This window comes from Ictidomys tridecemlineatus, chromosome 4 (genome assembly GCF_052094955.1).
Source record: "Ictidomys tridecemlineatus isolate mIctTri1 chromosome 4, mIctTri1.hap1, whole genome shotgun sequence".
Classification (NCBI taxonomy): Eukaryota; Metazoa; Chordata; class Mammalia; order Rodentia; family Sciuridae; genus Ictidomys; species Ictidomys tridecemlineatus.
The window spans coordinates 138,826,740-138,849,446 of record NC_135480.1 but is presented as its reverse complement, the minus strand read 5'-3'; the positions used below and the strand labels follow the sequence as shown (position 1 = coordinate 138,849,446).

Below are 22,707 nucleotides of genomic sequence, written 5' to 3'. Positions count from 1 at the left end.
AACCCTTTTCTTTCTTTGATTTTTTTGGTTTTCAAGTTAATGTACAATCTATTTAATTTAAAAGTGTACCAATATTTAGCATTAGGATCTGAGCAGACAGCACTGCATACTTGAAACTGTATCACATTCTTTCCCACTGGGGGAAAAATGTGCAAAAGGAAGAGGGGAGGGAAAAAAAAATCTGTCCTTCCGTTTCTTCTTACTGTCAGCTGAGTTGGTTTAGTGAGTAGTTTTGCAAGAGTCGTTTCACTTTGGTTTTGGACAAAGCTGAGCCTGTACTTCAAACAAAAGGAAGCCAATTACTAACTTCTGGTTGCTAGGTGTGGCCTCCGTTCAAATCCTATAAAATCAGAAGTACAAGGCTCCACTTCTAGACTGCAACCTTCAGAGAAGAACCTTTCTTTCGTTCTTTAGAAGAAGGTAGAAAAAAGGTAAGCCTTGATTTTGCCTTTAGATACTTGGGTTGTTTTGAAAACTTTTCCAACACCAGTAAAAACTCTTTAGATTTTTCTTTGTGTTTTTCTAAGGAGTTTGATGAACTTGAATGTTATTGCTTCTATAGAATTTGTGGCGAGTTGCATTAATATGCTTTAATAAATCTGTAAAATCACATTGGATATTTATGTACATTTTAAGAATCGCAAATTGTAATGTTTATTTCATTTAAGGAAAATTTTCAAAAATATGTTAAGTTTTCTTCCTGTACTGTTGTTGAGTTACCATGGAAAAGAAGGAAAGAATGTGCCTGGCCTGTGGCAGCCTGGAAAGATTGTGTTTTTCCTTCCTTCCTCCTTGGATCCCCTGTCTCCAGGAGCTGTGTGTGTGTTACATGTAAATCATGCTGGAGGGGGTGCTTGGTGGGTGGTGGTCAGAGAAACAGGGGTGTCACTGATAGGTTACAAGGAACTATTAACTTTCATAATTTATTTTTCTCTTTTGTAAGGCAAACTAAAGAGACCTCAGAGCGGTAATTGTGCTCTTTGCAATTAACGTTTTAAAATTAATGTTATGTTTACTCATATAGTTTGAGAAGGCCCACTTATTACTCATTTCATTTAAACAGGGTGTGGTCACATTCTTTCCCCTGGAGTCTCTGTGTCATCGACAGGCTTTTCCAGTGCTGGTTTGAAAACCTAAGGGAAAGGAAATATTTCCTGGGTGGTGTCAGATAAGTCATCCCATGGGAATGCCAGAGGGGCCTTCAAAAAGCTCTTCTAGCTTAGCAGTATCTTGACTGTTGAATGAGCTAATGGTCACAGAACTCCTTAGGAAAACACAAAGCAAGTCTTGAGAGCTTTGCTACGTGAGAGATTATGAATCATAACCTTACAAATGTTCCTTTAAGGATTTTTCTTTTAAACATTTTAAATGTTAATTAAATGCCTTGATTTTTAATTTTTAATGTTAGCTAATTAAGAAAGATGTGCTTTTTCTTGCTTTGGTTGTGCCTAAAATTATGTAGACATTTTGAAAAAGCAATGTTCTCCTATGTCTGCAGAAAAGTATTGTGGTAGCTGTAAGAGAAGGCATGTTACAAATGACTCAAATGTGGAAAAATACTGGTTTCATAACTCTGAAATGATCTCTTACCCAGAAGTTATGTTACCGCCCTAGCCCCAGGCATCCACATCTGGCAGACACCCAACATATGATTGATGTCGGCAAAATAATATCAACACTATTAGGGAACCAGCTAGAGTTTCAAGCTTATTAAGTACTTTTTCAATCAAAACATTTGCAAAGTTGATTTCAGTACATGATACTAGCTATCTAAACTGATTGTTCTTAATTCTCTCTAGAACCATTAATTTATGACTTATTTAACATCAAAGCAAAGTGAATGTGCCTATTACATTTAGTGATAAGCTATACATTGTTTTGAAGTAAACTACTTCCTTTTCCTTTGAGTTCTGACAGATATTTATCATGAAGATCATGATAGATCCAATAGTAGCCTTCCTTCATCAGGCTAACTTTCTTCACCTCCAACCACTCAAGGTGAAATTTAAGATTGGTACTTCGGAGCAGTAATGGTTTTTAGATACTATTCATTCCAAGATTTATATTTTATCAATTAAAACCATCTGGAGAAGTTTGATATTTTCTTGGGGTCAAATTGCTAATAGAATAGAGGAAAGGAATCTAAAGTGAGGGAGGAGGGGAGCAGGAGGAACTACTAGGAAAAGAAATCTACCAAGATATACTACATCCATGTATGAATATACCAGAGTGAATCCTGCTTATATATATGTATATAATACTGTACTAATTAAAATAATGATGAACATATTATTATTAATAATAATAGAAGGAAAATCAATATAGTAAAACAAGTGGATGAAGGGAGAGGGAAAACTCAGCAAATTATCTTATATACAAATTTGGACTTGAGATAATGAATTCCACTTTTTTGTATAATTAAAATGCACCAGTAATAAATAAGTAAAAATGAAGAAAATCCAATTAAGGCCAGGAGTACTTTAGTTTTTAAGCTGCTGTTCTATAGATGTGGATAGATGTTGATTAAACCGGTATAGATCTTCTCTAAAATCCTAGCAATGATGCATTATTTATTAATTCAATAATAGTTACAAACATACTAAATACCAGGTATTTTGCCAGGGTTAGGAGGTACATAATGAATGGTATATTTGCTCTGCTCTCATGGAATCCTTCTGGGGGCTATAAAGGAGTCGTCAGAAAGGGGTAAGAGCACAATAGTTGAGCTACTGCAGAGATGAAGACAGTATGCTTTGGGAGAGCACAGAAAGTCAATCCAGTGCTGAGGACTCAATGAAGGCTTTGTGTAGGATGTGATGGGTCCTCTATGCTAAGTCCTCACTTAGAAGTAAGCAGTTAGTTAGGTGAAAGGAAGAGGGTGTGCAGGAGAAAGCACATTTCAGGCAATGGAAACTCCCTATTCAAAAAGCTAGAAGTAAAACATCTATAAACTTACATTTCATAAATTGGTTCCTCAGAATCAGGCCATTGTATAGTTTAATTGTCTTCTTCTCAAGAAGAGCAATGGTAAGGATTTATAAAATACATAGTCAAGGAAAAAGAATGTACTAAGCCAAAGCATTTAAAAATAAACTCCCTAGTGCTGCTATGAAACCTGCTATAGTCTCCATGGTTTGGTTGTTAATGAATGTGATTTTCCAGTGTGAGTTATTAAAAATAATATTGTCCTTGATATTATTGTCTTTTGGTCACTAATTTTTAAAGCATGTAACATGTAGGAGTCAGAAGGCATGGATTTGTGTCACAATTCTGGCCACTACTAGCTACAACACTGACTGAAAATCATGCTCTATTTTCCTAGACAGAAAATGAGATTATGATGATAAAGTGGTTCCAAACAAGAGGCGATGCTACTGGCATTGCAGAATTCTGATAGTTCTTGCATGTAACCAAGACAAATCACGAAGGTATCTCCTCCAGGGACACTCTCTTGTGTCAAATAAATTGCTCAAGCCTGTTAGCTTTTGTATGTTGTGTTATGCAGTTAATATAGTAATATCAGTGTTGTAACCAGGAAGTTATGGTAAACCACAGAACAAAGCTTCCTCTGTCACAAATTCTGGAAGTTGCCTTTCATAAGGCTGATAAGGATAGAAAAATGATGGGGACTCTCTTAGGACACACAAATATACAAAAATGTTCTAACCTTTAAAAAGCTACATATTTAGTCCACAGATAAACTGAGATTGGTATATAGTACTTGTTCATCAGTCAGAAGAAATGTGGAACATTATTAATTTTCTTGTAGGTCAGCCCTATGTACAAATAGCTAATTTCGCCCCAAAATAGCTGATGCTCATCATGGAGATAAACTTGGTTTGAAACTCACTGGTAGCTAATTGAAACACATATTAACCTAAAATGGTTAGTAGAATAGGATCTTAAAAACCTAGTCAAGTTTTAAACATATTATTAAAAGAGAAAACCTATTTTGAACTCTTAAGTTTAAGGTGGTTTTCATACACAGTGTAAAGTACTGAATAGGCAGGGGGATTTAGTAATAAAATTGGGCCAAAATTTTGTTTTGCTGTAAGGTGTGCTATGGTTATGCAAAAAATTCTGTTAATACATGAAATTTGATGAGGGCACTAAACTAGCAGACTATGGTAAAATATGTTTCCTTTAGAGTGGTTTCTTACATCCTACCATGATCTTGCTTAGACTCAACTTTCATTTTCCTCCCTGGTCTGTCTTGAGGGTGATTTCATTCTCATGCTTTTCTCTCCTAGACTATGTTTCTAGGCCAAGAGTCCAGACTAAAATGTAGGCACTCAGAAGTTACAAGTCACAAAGCTCTCTTGTCTAAGGACACTCATGTCAAATAAATTATTCAACTCCCTTATTGTTATTTTGTGTTATGTAATTAATACAGCAATATCATTATTTTCCTAGATTTTCTCAGTGTTTTAAATTGATGTACTTTTAGTAGCACATTTGCAAATATTCTTAGTTTCTGCTTTGCTCTCTTTAGGAGTTTTTCTTCTCTAGTTGAAAAGAATAGAATTATTGAACATGTTTTTATAAGTAATAGAAAAAAAATCTTTGCCAAGTGACCAATTATATTACTTCTTTTGAGGAGTCTACTTTATTAAAGGTTTGAGTGAGATGATGAAAAAGAAATTCTGAATATTTGAAATTTTACTAGAATTGCTATGAAATGTAGGATGTGCCAATTAAACAGTTTGCATTTGAAATTTCATGTGGCAACAGCAATTGCACCAGATTAGACTATAATGGGAAGTAAAATCTTGTGCAAAACTGCACATCATGACTTTACCATAGGAAAACAGCTAAATTTATGGGTTGCTGGAGAGAAGAAAATGCATTAACTGAATGCACAATATACTGGTTTTTCACACAGATGACAAAATAGTAATTTGAACAATCCCCACGATAATTAAGTGGCAGTTGTTTCTGCTTTGGATATTATTTCCCTCAGGTATTTAATCTCATTACTTGGAAGTGCAGTCATTTTTCAGCAGGGGTGGATTGAAATACTTTGTCTGAACATGCTGTTAAGGAATCAGGTTATGAGTTTTACTCCTCATGAGTCACTTTACTTCATATCATGAATTTAAAACTGCAGAGATTATTTTTTCAACCTCCTTCACAAGAATCCATGAGAGTAGTCTCCAAAGTGATATAACAAAAGGGTGTGGAAAGAGATATCAGGGTAGATTTTCAGTATGAGTTTCTAAAATACAGCTCCAGAGAAAAAGGATCATTGATGGCATTTGTGTGTATGTGTGTGTGTGTGTGTATACATGAAGAAAACAGAAGACACATTAATTTTTTAACATGCATAAAGTTTTAAAAATACATATGATCCATTAAGTAAAAGTATTATCACAACAGAACAATTTAAGAAATTTTATTCAAGATAAAGTTTGACATCAGGGCATGCATGTTGCAATTTCACTCCAGTGCTTCTTGTTAGGAAAAAAATATTGGTACAAAATAATCCTTGTCCAGCTGTGTGTGTGTGTGTGTGTGTGTGTGTGTGTGTGTGTGTACACGAATGCATGCATATGTGTTGAGGAAAAAACACATATGTCTAATACTTAGTTCAGATAGAAGGAAATGTGAAGATAGCAATTACTATAAGTAGTGAAACCATTTTTCAACCAGAAATGGAAGAAGGAAGTGGCTGATTTGGGAAGAAATACATGGATTTTTGAGTAAATTGAGTTTTAAGTAAACCACACCTGCAGATTGTTATAGAATATTGACCTCACAAATGTAAAACTTATGCTTTTTCTCTAAGCATCCCGTGGTACAGGCCCTAATTCATCTCACACAGGTTCTCTAATCACCTACTAAGTGATCTCCAGTCTTCCAACTTGTCTGTCTCTTAGTCATTCTCCATGACCTGCAATGAAGTTCCTTTCTGAAATATAAAGGAAATTATGCCACTTTGTTTTTACAAGTGTATCATTTCCTTAATGCTCTGGACATACATTTGAACTTCTTTGTTTCAGCTTCTGTCAACATTTTTTGCCCCAGCAAACTTTTTTCAGCTTTCCAAATAAGATCAACTTCTCTGTTTTATTCTCATCTACTTTCTGACAGATTAATCTTGACTCATTTCATAAAAGGCTTTGCTCAGCCAGCACTTGCTCTAAGAAGGTTAGGATTAAATATACCAAGAAAGAGTTCAGTTTCTGAGTGGAGGCTATGAGTTTCTTTTTTAGAGTTAGACCATTTAAAATACCAACACTTCATATTTATTATGCCCCTAAATACAATCCCAGCAAGTAAGCACCAGGTAACTTTATAATGCTATGTCTTGGGGATGTAAGGGGAGTGTTTGTGTGTGGTGGGTTTGTTTCATAAAGACATCTACTCATTTTCTTTTCAGACACTTCTTTGAAAATGGCAATGGTATCAGAATTCCTCAAGCAGGCCTGGTTTATTGACAACCAAGAACAGGAATATGTTGTAAGTACAATGACTTAGTTACCATATTACAATGAAATTAACACAAGTAAATGGACATTAATGTATGCCTGTCTCTCCACCATAGCAAACTGTAAAATCATCCAAAGGTGGTCCTGGGTCAGCCGTGAGCCCCTATCCTAGCTTCAATCCCTCCTCCGATGTCGAAGCTTTGCACAAAGCCATCATGGCTAAAGGTGAGTGTATCTCCTGAGGACAGCTGCTCCCCAGAACTCCAGAGTGGCTTTCCATTGGCTGTTGAATAATAGACCTGAGAGACTGGAAAGAGAATTTCATTTGAAGATAAAAGTTCTCTTTGTTGAATGAAGTATATTTCCTTTCTTGTTACTTTGAAAAATGTGGTATAATCAATGGGATAATTGCTATAACAGGTATCCACTGAGCCCATTTCTAGCAGATACTGAATCCTCAAATCACCATTCTGATCACTTTTAGGGTTTAAACTGGGACCAAACCCTGTGACACTGAGGTCCAGGGACAATTAATTGGAGTTTCATTTTTCATTCAAATGAATGAAATGCCATCCTAAGGGCTTTAGCTTGATAGTAGTGTGGCATTTATTTCTTGGGATGATATAATTTATATTTTTGGTTTGTTAAGGACCTCACTTGGAGCACCTTGAAAATGAATCATTTTATGTTAGTTGTTGATTATGAGGAAAATTGATTTTAAAGTCTGGAGTCTCTTTATTTCCAGGTGTGGATGAAGCAACCATTATTGACATTCTGACTAAGAGAAACAATGCTCAGCGTCAACAAATCAAAGCTGCATACCTCCAGGAAAAGGGAAAGGTAGGTTTGAAGTTTGATTTGGGTTTCATTTATGCATCATCATAGATTCTGAAACACACTTACCTAGTTCTTCAAGTTTCTAGCTATCATTCTCCCATTATATCTGAGACTGGCACTGCAGTATTTAGTCATCCATTTCGTTAGAATTGATTCAAGTTTAACAAATTAGTTGGTTTCATATGCTGGTCATCTTTGTGTAAGTTCTTTGCAGGAGTGATGTTCTATATTAGAGATAAGTCTTCAATCTGAACATAACAAATATTAAAATTAATATAGGTGACAAAGAATATATTTTGATTGAAATGCATCTTCTGCTAAATTTAAAATGAACTGAAATTTAAAGTTTGTATATATTTATTTTAGAAGTAAGCTTTGTATCTTCTACAGAAAATATGGATATAATTTTTTTTTAAATTGGTGCCATTAGAAAGCTGTAAATCATTGATGTTCAATGATAGTACTTATCTGAGCAAGCAAAGCTCAATGCTTGGAAAACTTCATATTGTGTTTTTAAAGTATTCTTACTAATATTTTCTGTTGATAGACAGACTTCTGTTCTTTGAATTATGCGATTTCTTTTCTCCCTATTCTCTAAGAAATTAAAAATAAATTCAGTAAATTTCATCTAATCTCTCTAGATCTAAAAAATGAAGATGACATTCCTAAATATCTGTCATGCTTGTCAAGGTGAAGGGAAGGAACTCTAAAAGATGGCTGTGTTTAGGATATTCTAGCAAGATGACCTAAGATCAAGTATCACCACATTGCTATAGAAGCTAGCACCTAACTTCTTCTAAACTTTCTTATAGCCCCTGGATGAAGTGCTGAAGAAAGCCCTTACAGGTCACCTGGAAGAAGTTGTTTTAGCTCTGCTGAAAACTCCAGCCCAATTTGATGCAGATGAGCTCCGTGCTGCCATGAAGGTAACCCTCCTGATCAGGCAAAACTCCTTTCTTAAGACAGTAAATGGAGCAAGTCTGCTTATTCCTAGCATCACCTCTTCAATATCTAGTACAGTGTATGTCAATCAGTGGGAGCTCAGTGAATTAGTAAATCAATGATCCAATAAATATAAATTAGTAGAGAAAAAATATATGTTGGCACTAATATCCTTCTTGAACATCATCTAAATCAAATATCTGCATTTTTATGTCTTTACCTGAAATATTGGTCTTTAAACCCAATTTGTTTTAGAGGCATACAGTAAATAGAATTTATCATAATTATTAAAAATTACAGGTGAAATTGACATGATTAAATTCAAACAACTTAAATTCAAATTAAATTAAAAAAAATCTGGTTGATCCTCTTGAATCCAGATTTGTATATGTTTTTCCTTTTCTCTTCTTTCAATTCAGGGACTTGGAACTGATGAAGACACTCTGATTGAAATTTTGGCATCAAGAAATAATAGAGAAATAAAAGAAATTAACAGAGTCTACAGAGATGGTAAGTTGTAGTGTCCAACAGTCCAACTGTGCTCCTGGGAAAGGAATTCTGATACACTATCTTAAAATTAAATGCTGATGTTGGTTGTGCAGGCTTTGGAAAGCCACCTATTAAAATGTGTCTTTACTGTTTTACACATGTCTACTGAAAGCATACATTGTTATCAGGCAGCATTCAATGTGCTAGAGTGCTGATATCCCACGTCCCAGGTCACATGGGGCTGGCATTTAATAGAAAATGTCCATCCAGAACTAATGGGCTCAAGTTATTAGGATGGAGACCTTAATTCAGAGCACTGTGTTCTGAGAGTTATTTCATAAAAATGGTCCAGTATTATATTTTTTTATTTTTGAGAAGAGTATGTAATAAAACATCTTCAAAAATATTATTCACCTGTCTTTGACAAGGTAAAGAATTAGGTACTTTTAATTCTATGTTGGAAACCTTAACTTTACCATTATGAACATAAATGATTCCCATACTCTTTATCTCAATTAGATTCATGGTATAGAGAGACCAACCATGACTCATTTTACCTATTCAGTGAAATATCTCATTTAAATGACATGCTCCCCACCAATAAGAGGATACCCACATATCAGTTACTATTTTCCTTTTCTTTCCCCAAACTAATACATGACTTCTTCCATTAGATATCTTCCTCCCTTGTTCTTATATCAAGCCCTGAAAGCCCAAAAGTTCTTATACATTGTTTTTAGAACAATATAATAAAAGTATGAAAGCAAGAAGATTTTAACTTAATTTTTGAAATGTTTATGTCATTACAGATGTTTTTACCTTATATCTATTTATCAGTGATAATAATCAAAAGGAACATTGTTATTAATTTTTGTTTGATAAAGCATATTTTATAAAGATAAACATCCATATTTCTCCATTATGATGAAGATTAGTCCATTGATAGCTTATTAAATTGCTCTGTTTCTAGTCAATTACAAATTCAGCTATTTTTTTTTCTATTACAGCATGATTTTGTACAGTTAATGTGTGTATATAGACAGGTTAAAATATCTCTATACACATACATACATCATTAAGCTATATTGCATACAAGATAGTTACACTTTTTAAAGTAAATAATTTATGCTGAAGTGAGTATTTTTGCTTTATTCTTTTAAATACCTGCTCTATTCACTATATTGCTTAATTCTGGCATACTTTTATTTCAGAATTATTTGATAAATGTGTAAATTATTCTTGTTAGATAAAACTTTTTGACTCTGGGTTTTCATTCACAGTGTTATTCAGATTGCTTCCAAAGCCCTACAGGAAATAATTTATTTATTTGTTGTCATTAGCTATACATGACAGTAGAATGCATTTTGACTCATTGTACACAAATGGAGCATAACTTTTCATTTATCTGGTTGTACACAATGCACTCTTGCTAAGTGACTACGCCTTTTGTGCAATCCTACATGTACATAGAGTAATAATGTCCATCTCTTTCACCAGCTTTCTCACTGTCACCTCCCCTCCCTTCCCCTCACTCCTCTCTGCCCAATGCAAAGTTCCTCCATTCGTCCCCTGTTCACTTTCCCACATCATTATGTATCAGCATTCACTTATCAGAGAAAACATCTGGCCTTTGGTTTTGTGGGAATGGCTTACTTTGCTTAGCACGATATTTTCCAGCTCCATCCATTTACCTGCAAATGCCATAATTTCATTCTTTTTTAAGACTGAGTGATATTTCACTGGGTCCATAAACCACGGTTTCTTTATCCATGCATCTATTGAAGGGCATCTAGGTTGGTTAGGAAATCAATTTCATTATCTAAAATTTCACCTGTTCTAATTTCTCAATGATAATAATTTGAAATATGTTTCATAAGTCAATGGACATTGTGGCAATTATAAGTTGTAAGCCAATACATATCAGATATGGTTATTCTATTATTAGAACCATTGTTTTTCATCAGCTTACTAAAAAATCTATTTTTCTTATTTCTTAGAACTGAAAAGAGATCTAGCCAAAGACATCACCTCGGACACATCTGGAGACTTTCGGAATGCTTTGCTTTCTCTTGCTAAGGTATAACAAATACTTTGGAAAATTCCTATGCTCTTTCATAAACAGTAAAATCTGATATTTGAACCCTCTCTAGAAATAACCAATTAACTGTTTTTCTTTATTTTCTTTTTTTAATTAATACTATTTTACTTGGTAAATCATAATTGCATTTATGGGTACATTGTGATGTTTTCTATATGTACACATGTGGGATTATTAAATCAAGCTAAATAGTATACTCATTACCTTGATTACCTATCTTTTTTTATGGTGTAACATTTGAAATTTACTCTCTTAGTTACTTAGAAATATACACTACATTTTCATTGACTATGGTCACCTTACTGTGCAATAGATCCCCAAACTTTACGCTTCCAGTCTGAAACTTAGTACTCCTGGGTCAATATCCTCCCTTCCCCCTGACTCTGGTAACCATCTACTCTCCACTTCTGTGAGTTCAGCTTTTTAAAATTCCACGTCTAACTGAGGTCATGCGGTATTTGTCTTTCTGTGCCTGGCTTATTTCACTTAGTATGGTGCCCCTCACTTTCATTCATGTTTTCACAAAAGACAAGATTCTCTTTTGACTCTTTTCTCAAAAATTATTATGTGTCCAGAATGTTCAAGGGAATTAAGTAAATCATGTGATTACTTAAAGCTTATGATAGAATGAGACTTATTTTTTTCTTTTTAGGGTGACAGATGTGAAGATTTGGGCGTGAACGAAGACTTGGCTGATACAGATGCCAGGGTAAGCAAGGGCTCAGCAAATATTGCTGCAGTAGGTCTTCTTACACTGCACAGGTCACCCTGTGTGACATCAGGGTTCAGATCTGCTGAGAAGCCAGTGGTTCCTTAACATTCCTTCCCTGAATGAGATACAGCTTCCTGGTTCAAGACTGAAAATATGGTCTTTAAGTTTTCAATGGATCTCATACATCCAGAGAGGATTAAAAGAGAACAATGAGGATTTTTGTTTGTTTGTTTTCCAAGAATTGCTTTATTGAGAACAATTCTAAATTTTCATTTTATCAAGTATAAGAAAGGGAAGAAAAAATTTTAAGTTCAAAATATAAAACAGTAAGCACATCTAACATTCTTTTAACAGTGATTATGAAATGGTTTACAGATGCAAATTTATATTCTAAAATTTTTGCAGTGATATTATAAATACAATTTAAATTATAATATCAAAGTTATATCATTGAAAACATACTATTGCATACCATTCAATGAAGTTACCTTTATTTATGCAGTAAACCATTGTTGATGTTAGAAAAAAGCAGAACATTTCAGATCTGGAATTTCCATTTAAAAAGAACAATTATTTGCATTATGTTTTCCCAACACAATGAGTCATTAAGGAAAAAAAAAAACTTATTTGTCCACCCACATCAACATATTGTACCAGTACATCATCTTGCAATAGGCACTAATTAACTTTTTGTTTAATTAAATGCATACATAGCAGATCATTTTGCTTGAAAAGTTCAAAATAACTTTTTATTGAAAGTTTGATTGTTTAAACAGAAATTTTACAAGCATATAAAAGAACTAGAGTGAGCACTTGAATAATTGCCCATGATAAAAATTATTCTTGTTTGCTTGTGACATTTCTGAACATGTTTTCCATTTTAAGACTCTCAGGGCACTTAGATGTATATTTATAGAGGCTACATGGATTAGTGTGACCCAGGAGGATGATAGTAATTAACATTTCAAAGTTAACAGAGCATACTTATGACAATAGGGCAGGGGATTATCTATTTCATTTACAAAAGATGAAAATTTGTGGTTCAGTAAAGTTAAATTATTTGCCTAAGCTTAAATAGCCTTTAAATTTTCAGAGTCAGCATTTGAATCTTAGAAATTGTAATATCAAAACACCTGATCTAGCTTATGGTTAATTTATTGATTTACAAGTACCATTTAATGATAATTACTTTGAATAGTAGAATGAGAATCTTTTAAAGAGAGTTACTTGAAGAGGTCTTGATGTGCAGCATAACCTTAAGGCAATGTAACTCTGCAAACATGTGTTCTGCACATATATTCTTGTCTCTAGGGTTTACACGAGACCTTGAGAGAGTTAGTGGCAGACATGACAAACAAAATAGGTCCCTGTCATTGAGGAATGTTCCGTCTTTTTCTGGCATCCTCTGATTGTATTGAGCACAGAGCAACTGTCTAGAAAAGCTTTGGGGAAAATCTACCATCCTGATGGACACAACATTTTGGCAGTCAAGCATTTATCTATTGTGTTTCTTGACAGGCCTTATATGAAGCAGGAGAAAGAAGAAAGGGGACAGATGTGAATGTGTTCAATACCATTCTTACCTCAAGAAGCTATCCCCATCTTCGTAGAGGTAACAAGAAAAATATTGTTATGGTATCAGTTCATGGAAAATGGAATTTTTTTTCACTGAGGACATATAGAGCAAGGAAAGAGAAAAGTCTTATTCAGGTCCCTCCTATATCATATGATACAGTGCTCCTGACCCAATACGGCTATTTGCCCATTTTTACAATGTATTGGAAATACATTTTGCATCTTTGGCACGTGGAACATTGTTTATTTTCACAATTTCTATTCTCCCCAACGATTTGGCTTAGGTATGATAAAAAAATACCCATATAATGGAACAAAACAAAAGTTACAACAAAGCAAAGCAAAACAAACCAAAACACTTGGGGGTAAAAGAAGAAAAGATTACACAGGTATTACAGAAAACAAAAGTTAAAACAAAACCAAAGCTCAAAAAGACTTCTGACCTTTGAGCACAAGACTTGCTCTGAGCCCAACAGTAGTCAAGGCAAGAGTAGTGCCATAATGTCTATCTAGAGCTCATTATCTTATTATAACACATTGATTTCTAATGCTAAACAAGAGAAAATCACCATACAGATCTTTATACGGGGGAACATCCATTTGCTTTGGCACGTAATTCTGCTGTAGTAAGTGTTATGGTTGCCATCATGTATCATTTCTAATAACTGTTAACACTTGCAAACTTTTCCCCAAATATACAGGAGCACCAAAATGGCCACTTGGGTTACATTCCTAGGAGGAGATGAAGTATTCATATTATGCTGATTTGTATGAATAGTTTTTAAAGTGTGGCTGGAGTTTATTCAACCCTAGAATTTCCTTGAATCAGTTACCCTGATTTTGCTAGACTTTTTTAAAGGATGATTCGTACGTACCTCAATTTAAATTTAATGTTCAGTTTTTCAGAAATACACCAAATACAGCAAACATGACATGAACAAAGTCCTGGACCTGGAGCTGAAGGGTGACATTGAGAAGTGCCTTACAGCCATTGGTATGTAGTCCTGGGCTTCAAAGAAATTTCTAACTAGGAACTGTGTTTTTAATGTTGCCTAATATGTCAAACAAACAAACAAAGCACCAACCTTCAGAGGTGATACATCCATGTTTCAGATAGAGGCTACTTGTAAGATTGACAAAGAAGCAACAGATACTATTTCCCTTTTCAAAAACATGGAGAAGTAGAATGTACTTATGGAATAACTACTTATGCCAAGCAGTACATTAAGATGGACACACGGCTGGGCAGTCAAGAATGGTCACCAAAGGCATGGGATTTGGAATTAGATAAATATATATTCAAATTTTATTCTACCATTTGTTAGTTGTATGGTCTTGGGCAAGCCTAGGAGAATCTGATTTAGCAGTTTGAAGTTGGCTTCTGAAAATTTGAGTGTTAAAAATTCTTCTAGATTATTGAGATGACCATTAGAGTAAAAGAATCTGTGTTCTCAAAAAGTGTTGCTCAAATTTTACCTTGCTTATGGTTGAATACTCTGGGAATTGTGTTAACATGTGGATCCTGATTCAGTAGGTTCTGCATTTCTAACAAGCCTCTGGTAGATAGCAATGCTGTAGGTCCATGGATCTCCCTTGGAATAGCAAATAAAGAAAACTCCCCCCCCCCAAAAAAAAAGACCTGTGCTAGTATTTTGTTTGAGCATCTTCTTTATATTTAAAGCTTGTTGTATTTCAGGACTTTAAAAAAAGTTCTTATTACAAATGATTCAAATACTTACTTGTAGGCTTTAAATACTTGCTTGTTTCCCTGTGTGCACTGAGAGTTTATTTGGGATAGCTCTAACTCTTGAAGTTGCAGTTGGGATGAATTAAATATAATTAGGAAATAGTTGATATTTTCAGGGGAAAGAATACTCAGAACCACCATCTAGAGAGTTACAATATCTTTCTTTAAGGTGAATGTCTCATATTGGGATGGGAAAGAACTAGAGGTAGATGGAAACCTTTTGGAAAAACTCTCTATTCCTGTTTCTTTCATATGCATCTTTCTTCCGTGATGAATATATCAACTAAAACTCATCTCTCTTGCAGTGAAGTGTGCCACAAGCAAACCAGCTTTCTTTGCTGAGAAGCTTCATCTGGCCATGAAGGTACCATCCACTCATATGCTTTGCTTAGAGAATAAATGTATTAGCAGGTAGAATAGAAAACCTAATATTGTTTGAAAATCAGAGTTAATATCTTCTCACTGAAGAGAATCTTTTTTCTATTCAGTGCAAGAGAAAATCTACCACTTTATTTGTGTTAGATTTGGTGCATTTTTAAAAATACATGGATGTGGTTGTAATGGCGGCTTGTAAGTGATTTATGGCTAATTTGTGACTTGCAAAACTTGAGACACCAAGGGAAGGGTGATATACCTTCCCTTTTAATGTGTGATTTTAGTAGCCTACTTCCACTAAAGTTGTGTATTTTATAATCTTCCATTTTCTTTTCATTTATCTTTTTTATTATGCTGTCTTTCATGCCATGAATTAATAGTGAATCTTTTAAAATGCCATCCCATGGTTACAGAAGTAGAAGGTGTTACTAAGATGAATTTGAGATACTTAAAACTGTATCACTTTAACTTTACTGTCTAACATGCACAGTATTATACAGGATACCACCTCTATATTTTCATTTTGAGTTCTTAAATGGATAGTTATGAAGTTATCTTTGTTTACTCTTTGTATTCCAAAATGAGGAGGTCTTCAGAGAAATATAGGGGCAGAGGATTTCTAACCATTCCAATACTACTAAGGAATCCTGGGAGATGGTAGACACGTTAGGCATGCCTAACATAGAATGACAGGTAATAGTATAGGGTACTTAGCACATTTGCTGCCACCATGCCTGCCACTGTCCGTGTGGTATTTAGATGGGTAATGATGACTACTTGGCATTAAAGGAGAGCAAAAAGGGACATGTGCCCCAGACTTCAGAAACCATGTAGGTTCGCTGTCAGCTAACCTGAGTATACATGAGCCGGGTAAGGACAAGGGTAGATGATAAGGGGGACAAAGCAAGGATGGTCCAAGAAAGGAAACGGCACAACCTTAAGCTTGGAAGCAGATAGTAGCACAACTCTTTTCAAGTGGTAAATATCATCAGAGTGATGGTGCACAGTGGAAGAGGTTGTGCAGTCAAGCAGGATATTGTAAGGCTGATAAAATGATTGGATGAAAACTGAGAGCAACAGGAGACTGATGAAGTATTTTAACTTGATGAGTTAGATGATCTTAGTCACAATTTTGTAAAAATGCTCTTTATTTGCAATTGTTGGATGGTTCAGACATAGTAAAGACTGACTGGTAGAAGGGCAGTTAGGAGGTTGAAAAGCTCGAATTAGGCAGCTGGTTTCTTTTAATTTCATTACCACTTGTCTGGGTACTGCCGTGTGTGTGTGTGTGTGTGTGTGTGTGTGTGTGTGTGTGTGTGTGTTGTGTGTGTGTGTGTGTGTGTGTGTGTGTGTTGTAAGAATAGAGATAGTTTCTCCATAGGGATTCACTTTAAAATCCCTCTTTAATGAGAGTTCCTTCTGAATACAATACAGGAAATGGCACTTTTTTTTTTTGTATAGGGTGCTGGAACCCGTCATAAGACATTGATCAGAGTTATGGTCTCCCGTTCTGAAATCGACATGAATGAAATCAAAGCATACTATCAGAAGATGTATGGTATCTCTCTGTGCCAAGCCATTCTGGTATGTAGTGCTTTTTATAGTCTCACCTCCACAAATGAAATTTCTTTTAGGATCATCTTCAAAAGAAGAACTGTCTAAATACATAATTAAATCTGTATAAAACTTAAAATTTTATTTTCTGAGATAAGGAAAATTATTTGGCTGTTATTTAAGTAACTGATTTTTTCACATTTCTTTCTTATATTAGCTCTAGATTTACATTAACATTTTGTCTAGCATTTATAGGTTCATAGTGTGGCTGGAAGAGGTTTTTATGTTTCTTCAAATAGAAGTATTCAAATATCATTGTAATAACTTATTTTATTTTTTAAATGACAAAAACAAAAAAGAGATAACTCATTGTATCCATAAATTTCATATATTAGATTAATTCAGTATATCTAGGTGAATACTTTGTCAATAAACTTTCACTGGCAAAATCTACTCACTAGTAATGGAGAACTAGTACATTTTTCAATTTAAATCATGAAAATGTTTTCTTGCTCTTGCATAAATATTCAAAATATTTCAGAATTTTTACCAGCATAGACATCATGATTTATTTTACAATTAAAATCTGTCAGAAGATAAAAGGCTTATTATTAAAAATATTTTAATTAATTTTATCATGGTAAAATGTATAAAATATATGTTAAAGTTACCTCATTTGGATGTTGAAATATAAGACAGAAAGAAAAGTCAAGGATTTTGAACATATTGAAAGATTGATAACTATTTAAAATAACACTGTTATTTGTATCCAATAACTGAAAACTACAAATAAAAATTGAGTTATTCTGGTGAGTGAATCAAAATATTTTTCTCATATATATGAGGTTATATTTGTAATACTTTATTCAATCCCATATAATGTATTTTACCCTTAGATAAAAATGGCTCTAACACATAACATAATTAACTCAGGGAAGTTTATAATTTGAATCTTGAAAGCCTTTGCTTTTTGTACAACAATCCACATTTACCAGATTTTGGCTGTACATATTTTTTAATTATACAAACAGTATTTTGATTATAGATTCCAGATCACGGATGTACGGCACTGTATGATATAGTCTGTAAATATGCAGTTTTTCTACAATTAAAAATATATTGTTTAAGATTTTGCATAGCACTAAGGGTACACTATTTTTGAATCAACAGGATGAAACCAAGGGAGATTATGAAAAAATCCTGGTGGCCCTTTGTGGAGGAAACTAAACAATCCACGATGTTCTCAAGCCTTCTCATCAAAAGATTGCTGAATTGTAGCTTTTAATTCTGTAACAGGGTTAACTAGGAAGGTTTGCTCAGTGGGATTACAGTCTTGCTACCTATTTTCTGAAATATATAGCCTATAAGTCATTTTTATATCACAACTCTGTATAGTAGAGAGAAACTTTTTTTAAAAAAAAATGTTTACCTTAAACCCTAAAACCCCATAAACAAGTTGTTCTGGTAACTACCTGATAAAGGTACAAGTAATTGAAAATAAAGTGTTACAAGACAATTGGTGTCATTGGCTCTTTATTCTGATTTTCTTTTATGTGTAATGCAGAGAATTAATTTGGTATCAAGGGACTGGAGCCTGAATGCTAATTGACAATTATTTAATGAAATCATTTTCACATGCTAAATTGAAGAAAATATTAATGGAGTTGGAAAATGAACTCCTTAACATTTTGTCATCTGAGTACAGATTACCAAGAGGCTGTCTGGATTTCTATTGCACCAACATTATAATTGACATCTGCAATATTTCATGGAGTAGTATAAAAATGAAATGGCTACACCAACAAAAAATTTCTCATGTTTGTTTCTTGGCAATTGTATGTTGATTTTTTTTCTAAAACAACCTGTCAAACATATCAGGTTTTTATGGTAATACCATTTTACTTTGCCATCATAAATGGAACAGTGGTTGAGTTTCTCCACGCCCTTGCTAGAATTTGGTGTTGTCACTAGTTTATTTTTTATTGATGATTTTGAGAATACTTTGCATATTCTAGATAATAGTTTTTTGCCAGATTTTTCTCTGTTTGTAATATTTTCTTTCAGTGAGTAGCTTTTTTTTCATTCTCTTTATATTTAGGATTATTAAAAAAAATGTTCTTTTTAGTTGTACATTAGAGTGGAGTCAATTTTGACATATTTATACAAACATAACTTTTTGGAACAAAAGCTTAACATTTTAATAAAATCCAATTTATTTATTTTTCTTTTGATAGATTTTACTTTAAATAGCATATTTACAAACTCTTCACCTAATTTGAAGTCCTGAAATTTCTTCTCCTTCCCAAAGTTGTGGGAAGAAAGGACATGTATGAGGAAGGAATGAGACTCAATAAAAATTTACTTCAGATGCCAGGCCTTTGACAGGAGATGATTTTAATCACAAGTATCCAAAAATATCAAAAGTAAATACATCTTCTTTTTCTTACAAATACTGTGATTCTTTTTTTCCCCCTGCCTGCCCCTTTCCTACCTTTCTTCCTCCTTCCGGCTTGCTTCTTACTTTTTGTGGTAAATCTAGTGAACAAAACAATAAAAGGCAATTTTGCATCATTTGCCAATATTTTTTTTCTGATAGCATGTGCCCTTTTAATAACCAGATTTAAAGAAAACATGGTTGAGACATGCAAATAGCAGCTATAAGAAATAAACATTTTTGTCAAGATTTAGGAGAAGGGGATGAATAAAAAGGTGATAGTCTTAAGTTCCACAACAAGATATTAAAATTAAAGATCATGCTAAGAAATAAGGTCCCCCTGGTCAGGATATTTCTCTTGGTAAACTGTGGTGTAGGTAAAATTCTGACAATACTCTGTATGTAGTGATTAAACTCAGGGAACACTTGCCATCCCCTCTATTTGTCTTTCTAATTAAATGAATGGCTCAGATCTATCTGTGTTAAGCTCTTAATTCTTCCAAATAGTCTTTGGTTAAGTCTTCCTCCTGTTTTCCATAATCTTGTGCTGTAATTTCCTAATCAGCTGTCCTTGTTTTTCTCCAGATTTCACAAGGGTAGGAACTACGCTTGTTCGATTCGCTTCTGTGTTTGTAGTACCTAACTCAGTCCTGGCTGATAATATATACTTGAAAAATTAAATATATGAATGTACAAACACATTAAGCATGCAGTCAGTATTTTGCATTGGCACAAACTCTATTATTATTTTTTTTTGCCTGGTACATTAGTTTTTTAAATGAATACATACACACACACAATACTTGTTGGTTTTGACATGAAGAAGTAGAAACTAAATACTATCAATGATTAATCTCTCAAATAAAATAGTAATCATATCTAGAAGTAATACAAGAGAGAAAATATGTCATGCTATAATACCTTCCCCGTGTACTAATTATTGGTCCTTCCATCTCTTTTTATTCTCAAGATGTACTTGCTTTATGTCTTTCATCTATGTCTAAAATGTTCCACAAGCTCCTCGCTCCTTGCTTATATATTAACTTTATCTATCCTCATTTGCATGCTTTTCTTATTATTAAATAATAAAGCAAATACCTATATATTGTATCCTGTGATACTTCTGATAATACCTCTGCCCCTGGAGGTCCCAGGTCAATTCGTTCAAGCCCCCTTTATTTGACTCCCTTCTTCCTTTATCTCCTTGTTCCTTAATACCTTGTATGAAATGAACAGTGATAGTTTTTAGGAACATATCAAATAAGATTGTGGTCCTTCATAGGTAACAGAAAAGATGTCTAATAACGGTGAAATAAATGGAATTTTTATTTTCGCCATCCTCCTCTCCCCAATACAGGAAAGACTGTTTGCATTGTTGCATTGGGTTAGGATTGAATGACAGCAGGAAATGCTCTGTTCTTTTGGCATTTCCAGTTAGTGGTTATCTCATTGTTTCAAAATGGCAGCCAGAGCTCCATTTTGAAACAATGAGAGCAAGGAAAAAAAAAATGAAAAGAAAAAAGGGAAGTAAGAGAAGGTAGAGCCAGTTGCATATTTTCTCTCTCATTCTTTTTCCCTCCTAGAAAACTTTCTCCCATCCCCACATCAGCAGACTGTGTTTTAAGAATCACTGATCAGATTGGAAATAGGGTGGCATAATTGGTCTCAGCCAGTGGTCTTCAATCAGGGCCAGGTTTGGCCCCCAGAAGACAGGACAATGTCAGAAGACATTGTGAAGCTACTACAAATGGGGGATGGTGTTATTGGCATTCAGTGGGTAGAAGCAGATGACACCTGTGAATATCTGACTACAACCTGCAGGACAGCAGCTCCCCCCCCCCACAAGAATTACTGTGTCTAAGTTTCATGGAATTCTTATTAAAAATTAAGGCATATAACACTCTTGTCCATTTTATTATGGGTTATTCATCAAGGGACAATCAAGCAAAGTATTATTACTATCTTAAGGAGAGGTCTAAAACTTACAAAATATTCCCAATTATTCTTCACGTTAATTACAAGATATTATTTACTTATTTTTACTGACTTACCCCATACCTTGCTCTCTTTTATCTCTACTCTCATAGGCAACCTACCATTAGCATGCATTTGATATTTATCTCTAAATAAATATTTTTGTACACATCCTTTAATTTTGTTTTTCATCAGAATTGAATTCACAGTAAATTGCCTTTAGATCTGCAAAATGATGTTGAACTCCAAGATGCTACTATGGTCTAGAATTTCATATTTTGGGGGGTTGGGGGCGGGGACTGGGGATTGAACCCAGAGGTACTTTACCACTGAGTTACAACCTCAGCTCTTTTTATGTTTTATTTTAGAACAGGGTCTCACTAACTAAGTTACTTAGGACCTCCCTAAGTTGCTGAGGCTGGCTTCAAACTTACAATCCTCCTGCCTCAGCCTCCAAGCCACCGGGATTACAGGTGTGCACCACAGAGCCTGCAAGGATTTCTATTTTTAATGAATAAATTTAGGATATCTGTACCCTTACCGTTAGAATCTACATTTCAATTTTTTCACATTTCTTTCCATTAAATACCAACAATAACAATTGCAAAATTGTAAGTATAAAATGATTACCTTATCAAAAAGCAAATATGATCATCATTAGTACTTCTACCACCCAACAGTCCTGCCACACACACACACACACACACACACACACACACACACACACACACAGAGTTAACACTGCTTTGTTGACTTCCAATTGCTTTTAGGAAAAAGACAACTTTCTTATGGAGACAAATAATATGTGACATGACCTGGGTCTCACCCAGCGTCCCATCTTGGGTCAGCATGTTCTCTGGCACTTTCTGTACTTCACCTTTGTGGGTATTCTACAATCTTTACTTCTTCAAATGCTCACATTTTATACTTTCTCACTCTAAACATTATCTGTTCTCCTCTCATTCTTGTTAACTTCAGTAATCCTAGAGCTATCAACTGAAGGGCCCTAACAGACATTTTTTAGTACTTAAGCCTCTATATTATAGTGCATTCCAGAGTTGTAATTATATGCTAACAGTTTTTCAGCATAATTACTTTTTGGCTCAGAGGATTGTATTCTATGAACAAGACTTAAGAATAATCATGTTGTTTTTTTTCTTCATTTTGTTTTGTTTTTTGCAAGTGTTATGCAATATTGCTAGCCAAAGAAGAGGGAGAAGAAAAGACATTTGTAAATATTTGCTTAGGGCTTTTTATGACACAGGAGCAGAGTGGTACAGAGGATAGTGACCTGGAAACCAAAAAGATCTGTCTAATCAAACTTCTACCGTGGCCCCAAAGGTAACAATTACCTTTTCTAATTTATAGATTTTCATTAGTAAAATTCTGCTATTTCTACCTGCTCTTCAGAGATGCTACAAGGATTATATATGATAGAGTTAAAGCAATTGTCACTTAATAGGAAATAATCAGAGGAATAGCTAATATCAAGCCAATTAAGAGAAAGTGAAAAAGTTCAATGCTTTCAAATGCTAACATAAT

At 34.2% G+C, this 22,707-nt stretch overlaps 1 protein-coding gene across 1 annotated transcript; it reads left to right on the top strand.

Annotated features, from left to right (window-relative positions):
* The first annotated feature begins 221 nt into the window (after positions 1-221).
* Anxa1 (annexin A1) lies at positions 222-18,273 on the top strand. Its single transcript, XM_005324107.5, has 13 exons — positions 222-431; positions 6,380-6,459; positions 6,545-6,653; positions 7,174-7,268; positions 8,078-8,191; positions 8,627-8,717; positions 10,694-10,773; positions 11,447-11,503; positions 13,025-13,118; positions 13,980-14,075; positions 15,134-15,192; positions 16,665-16,787; positions 17,928-18,273. The coding sequence occupies exons 2-13, from the start codon at positions 6,394-6,396 to the stop codon at positions 17,982-17,984; spliced, it is 1,041 nt and encodes a 346-aa protein (XP_005324164.1). The 5' UTR covers positions 222-431; positions 6,380-6,393; the 3' UTR covers positions 17,985-18,273.
* The last annotated feature ends 4,434 nt before the right edge of the window (positions 18,274-22,707 follow it).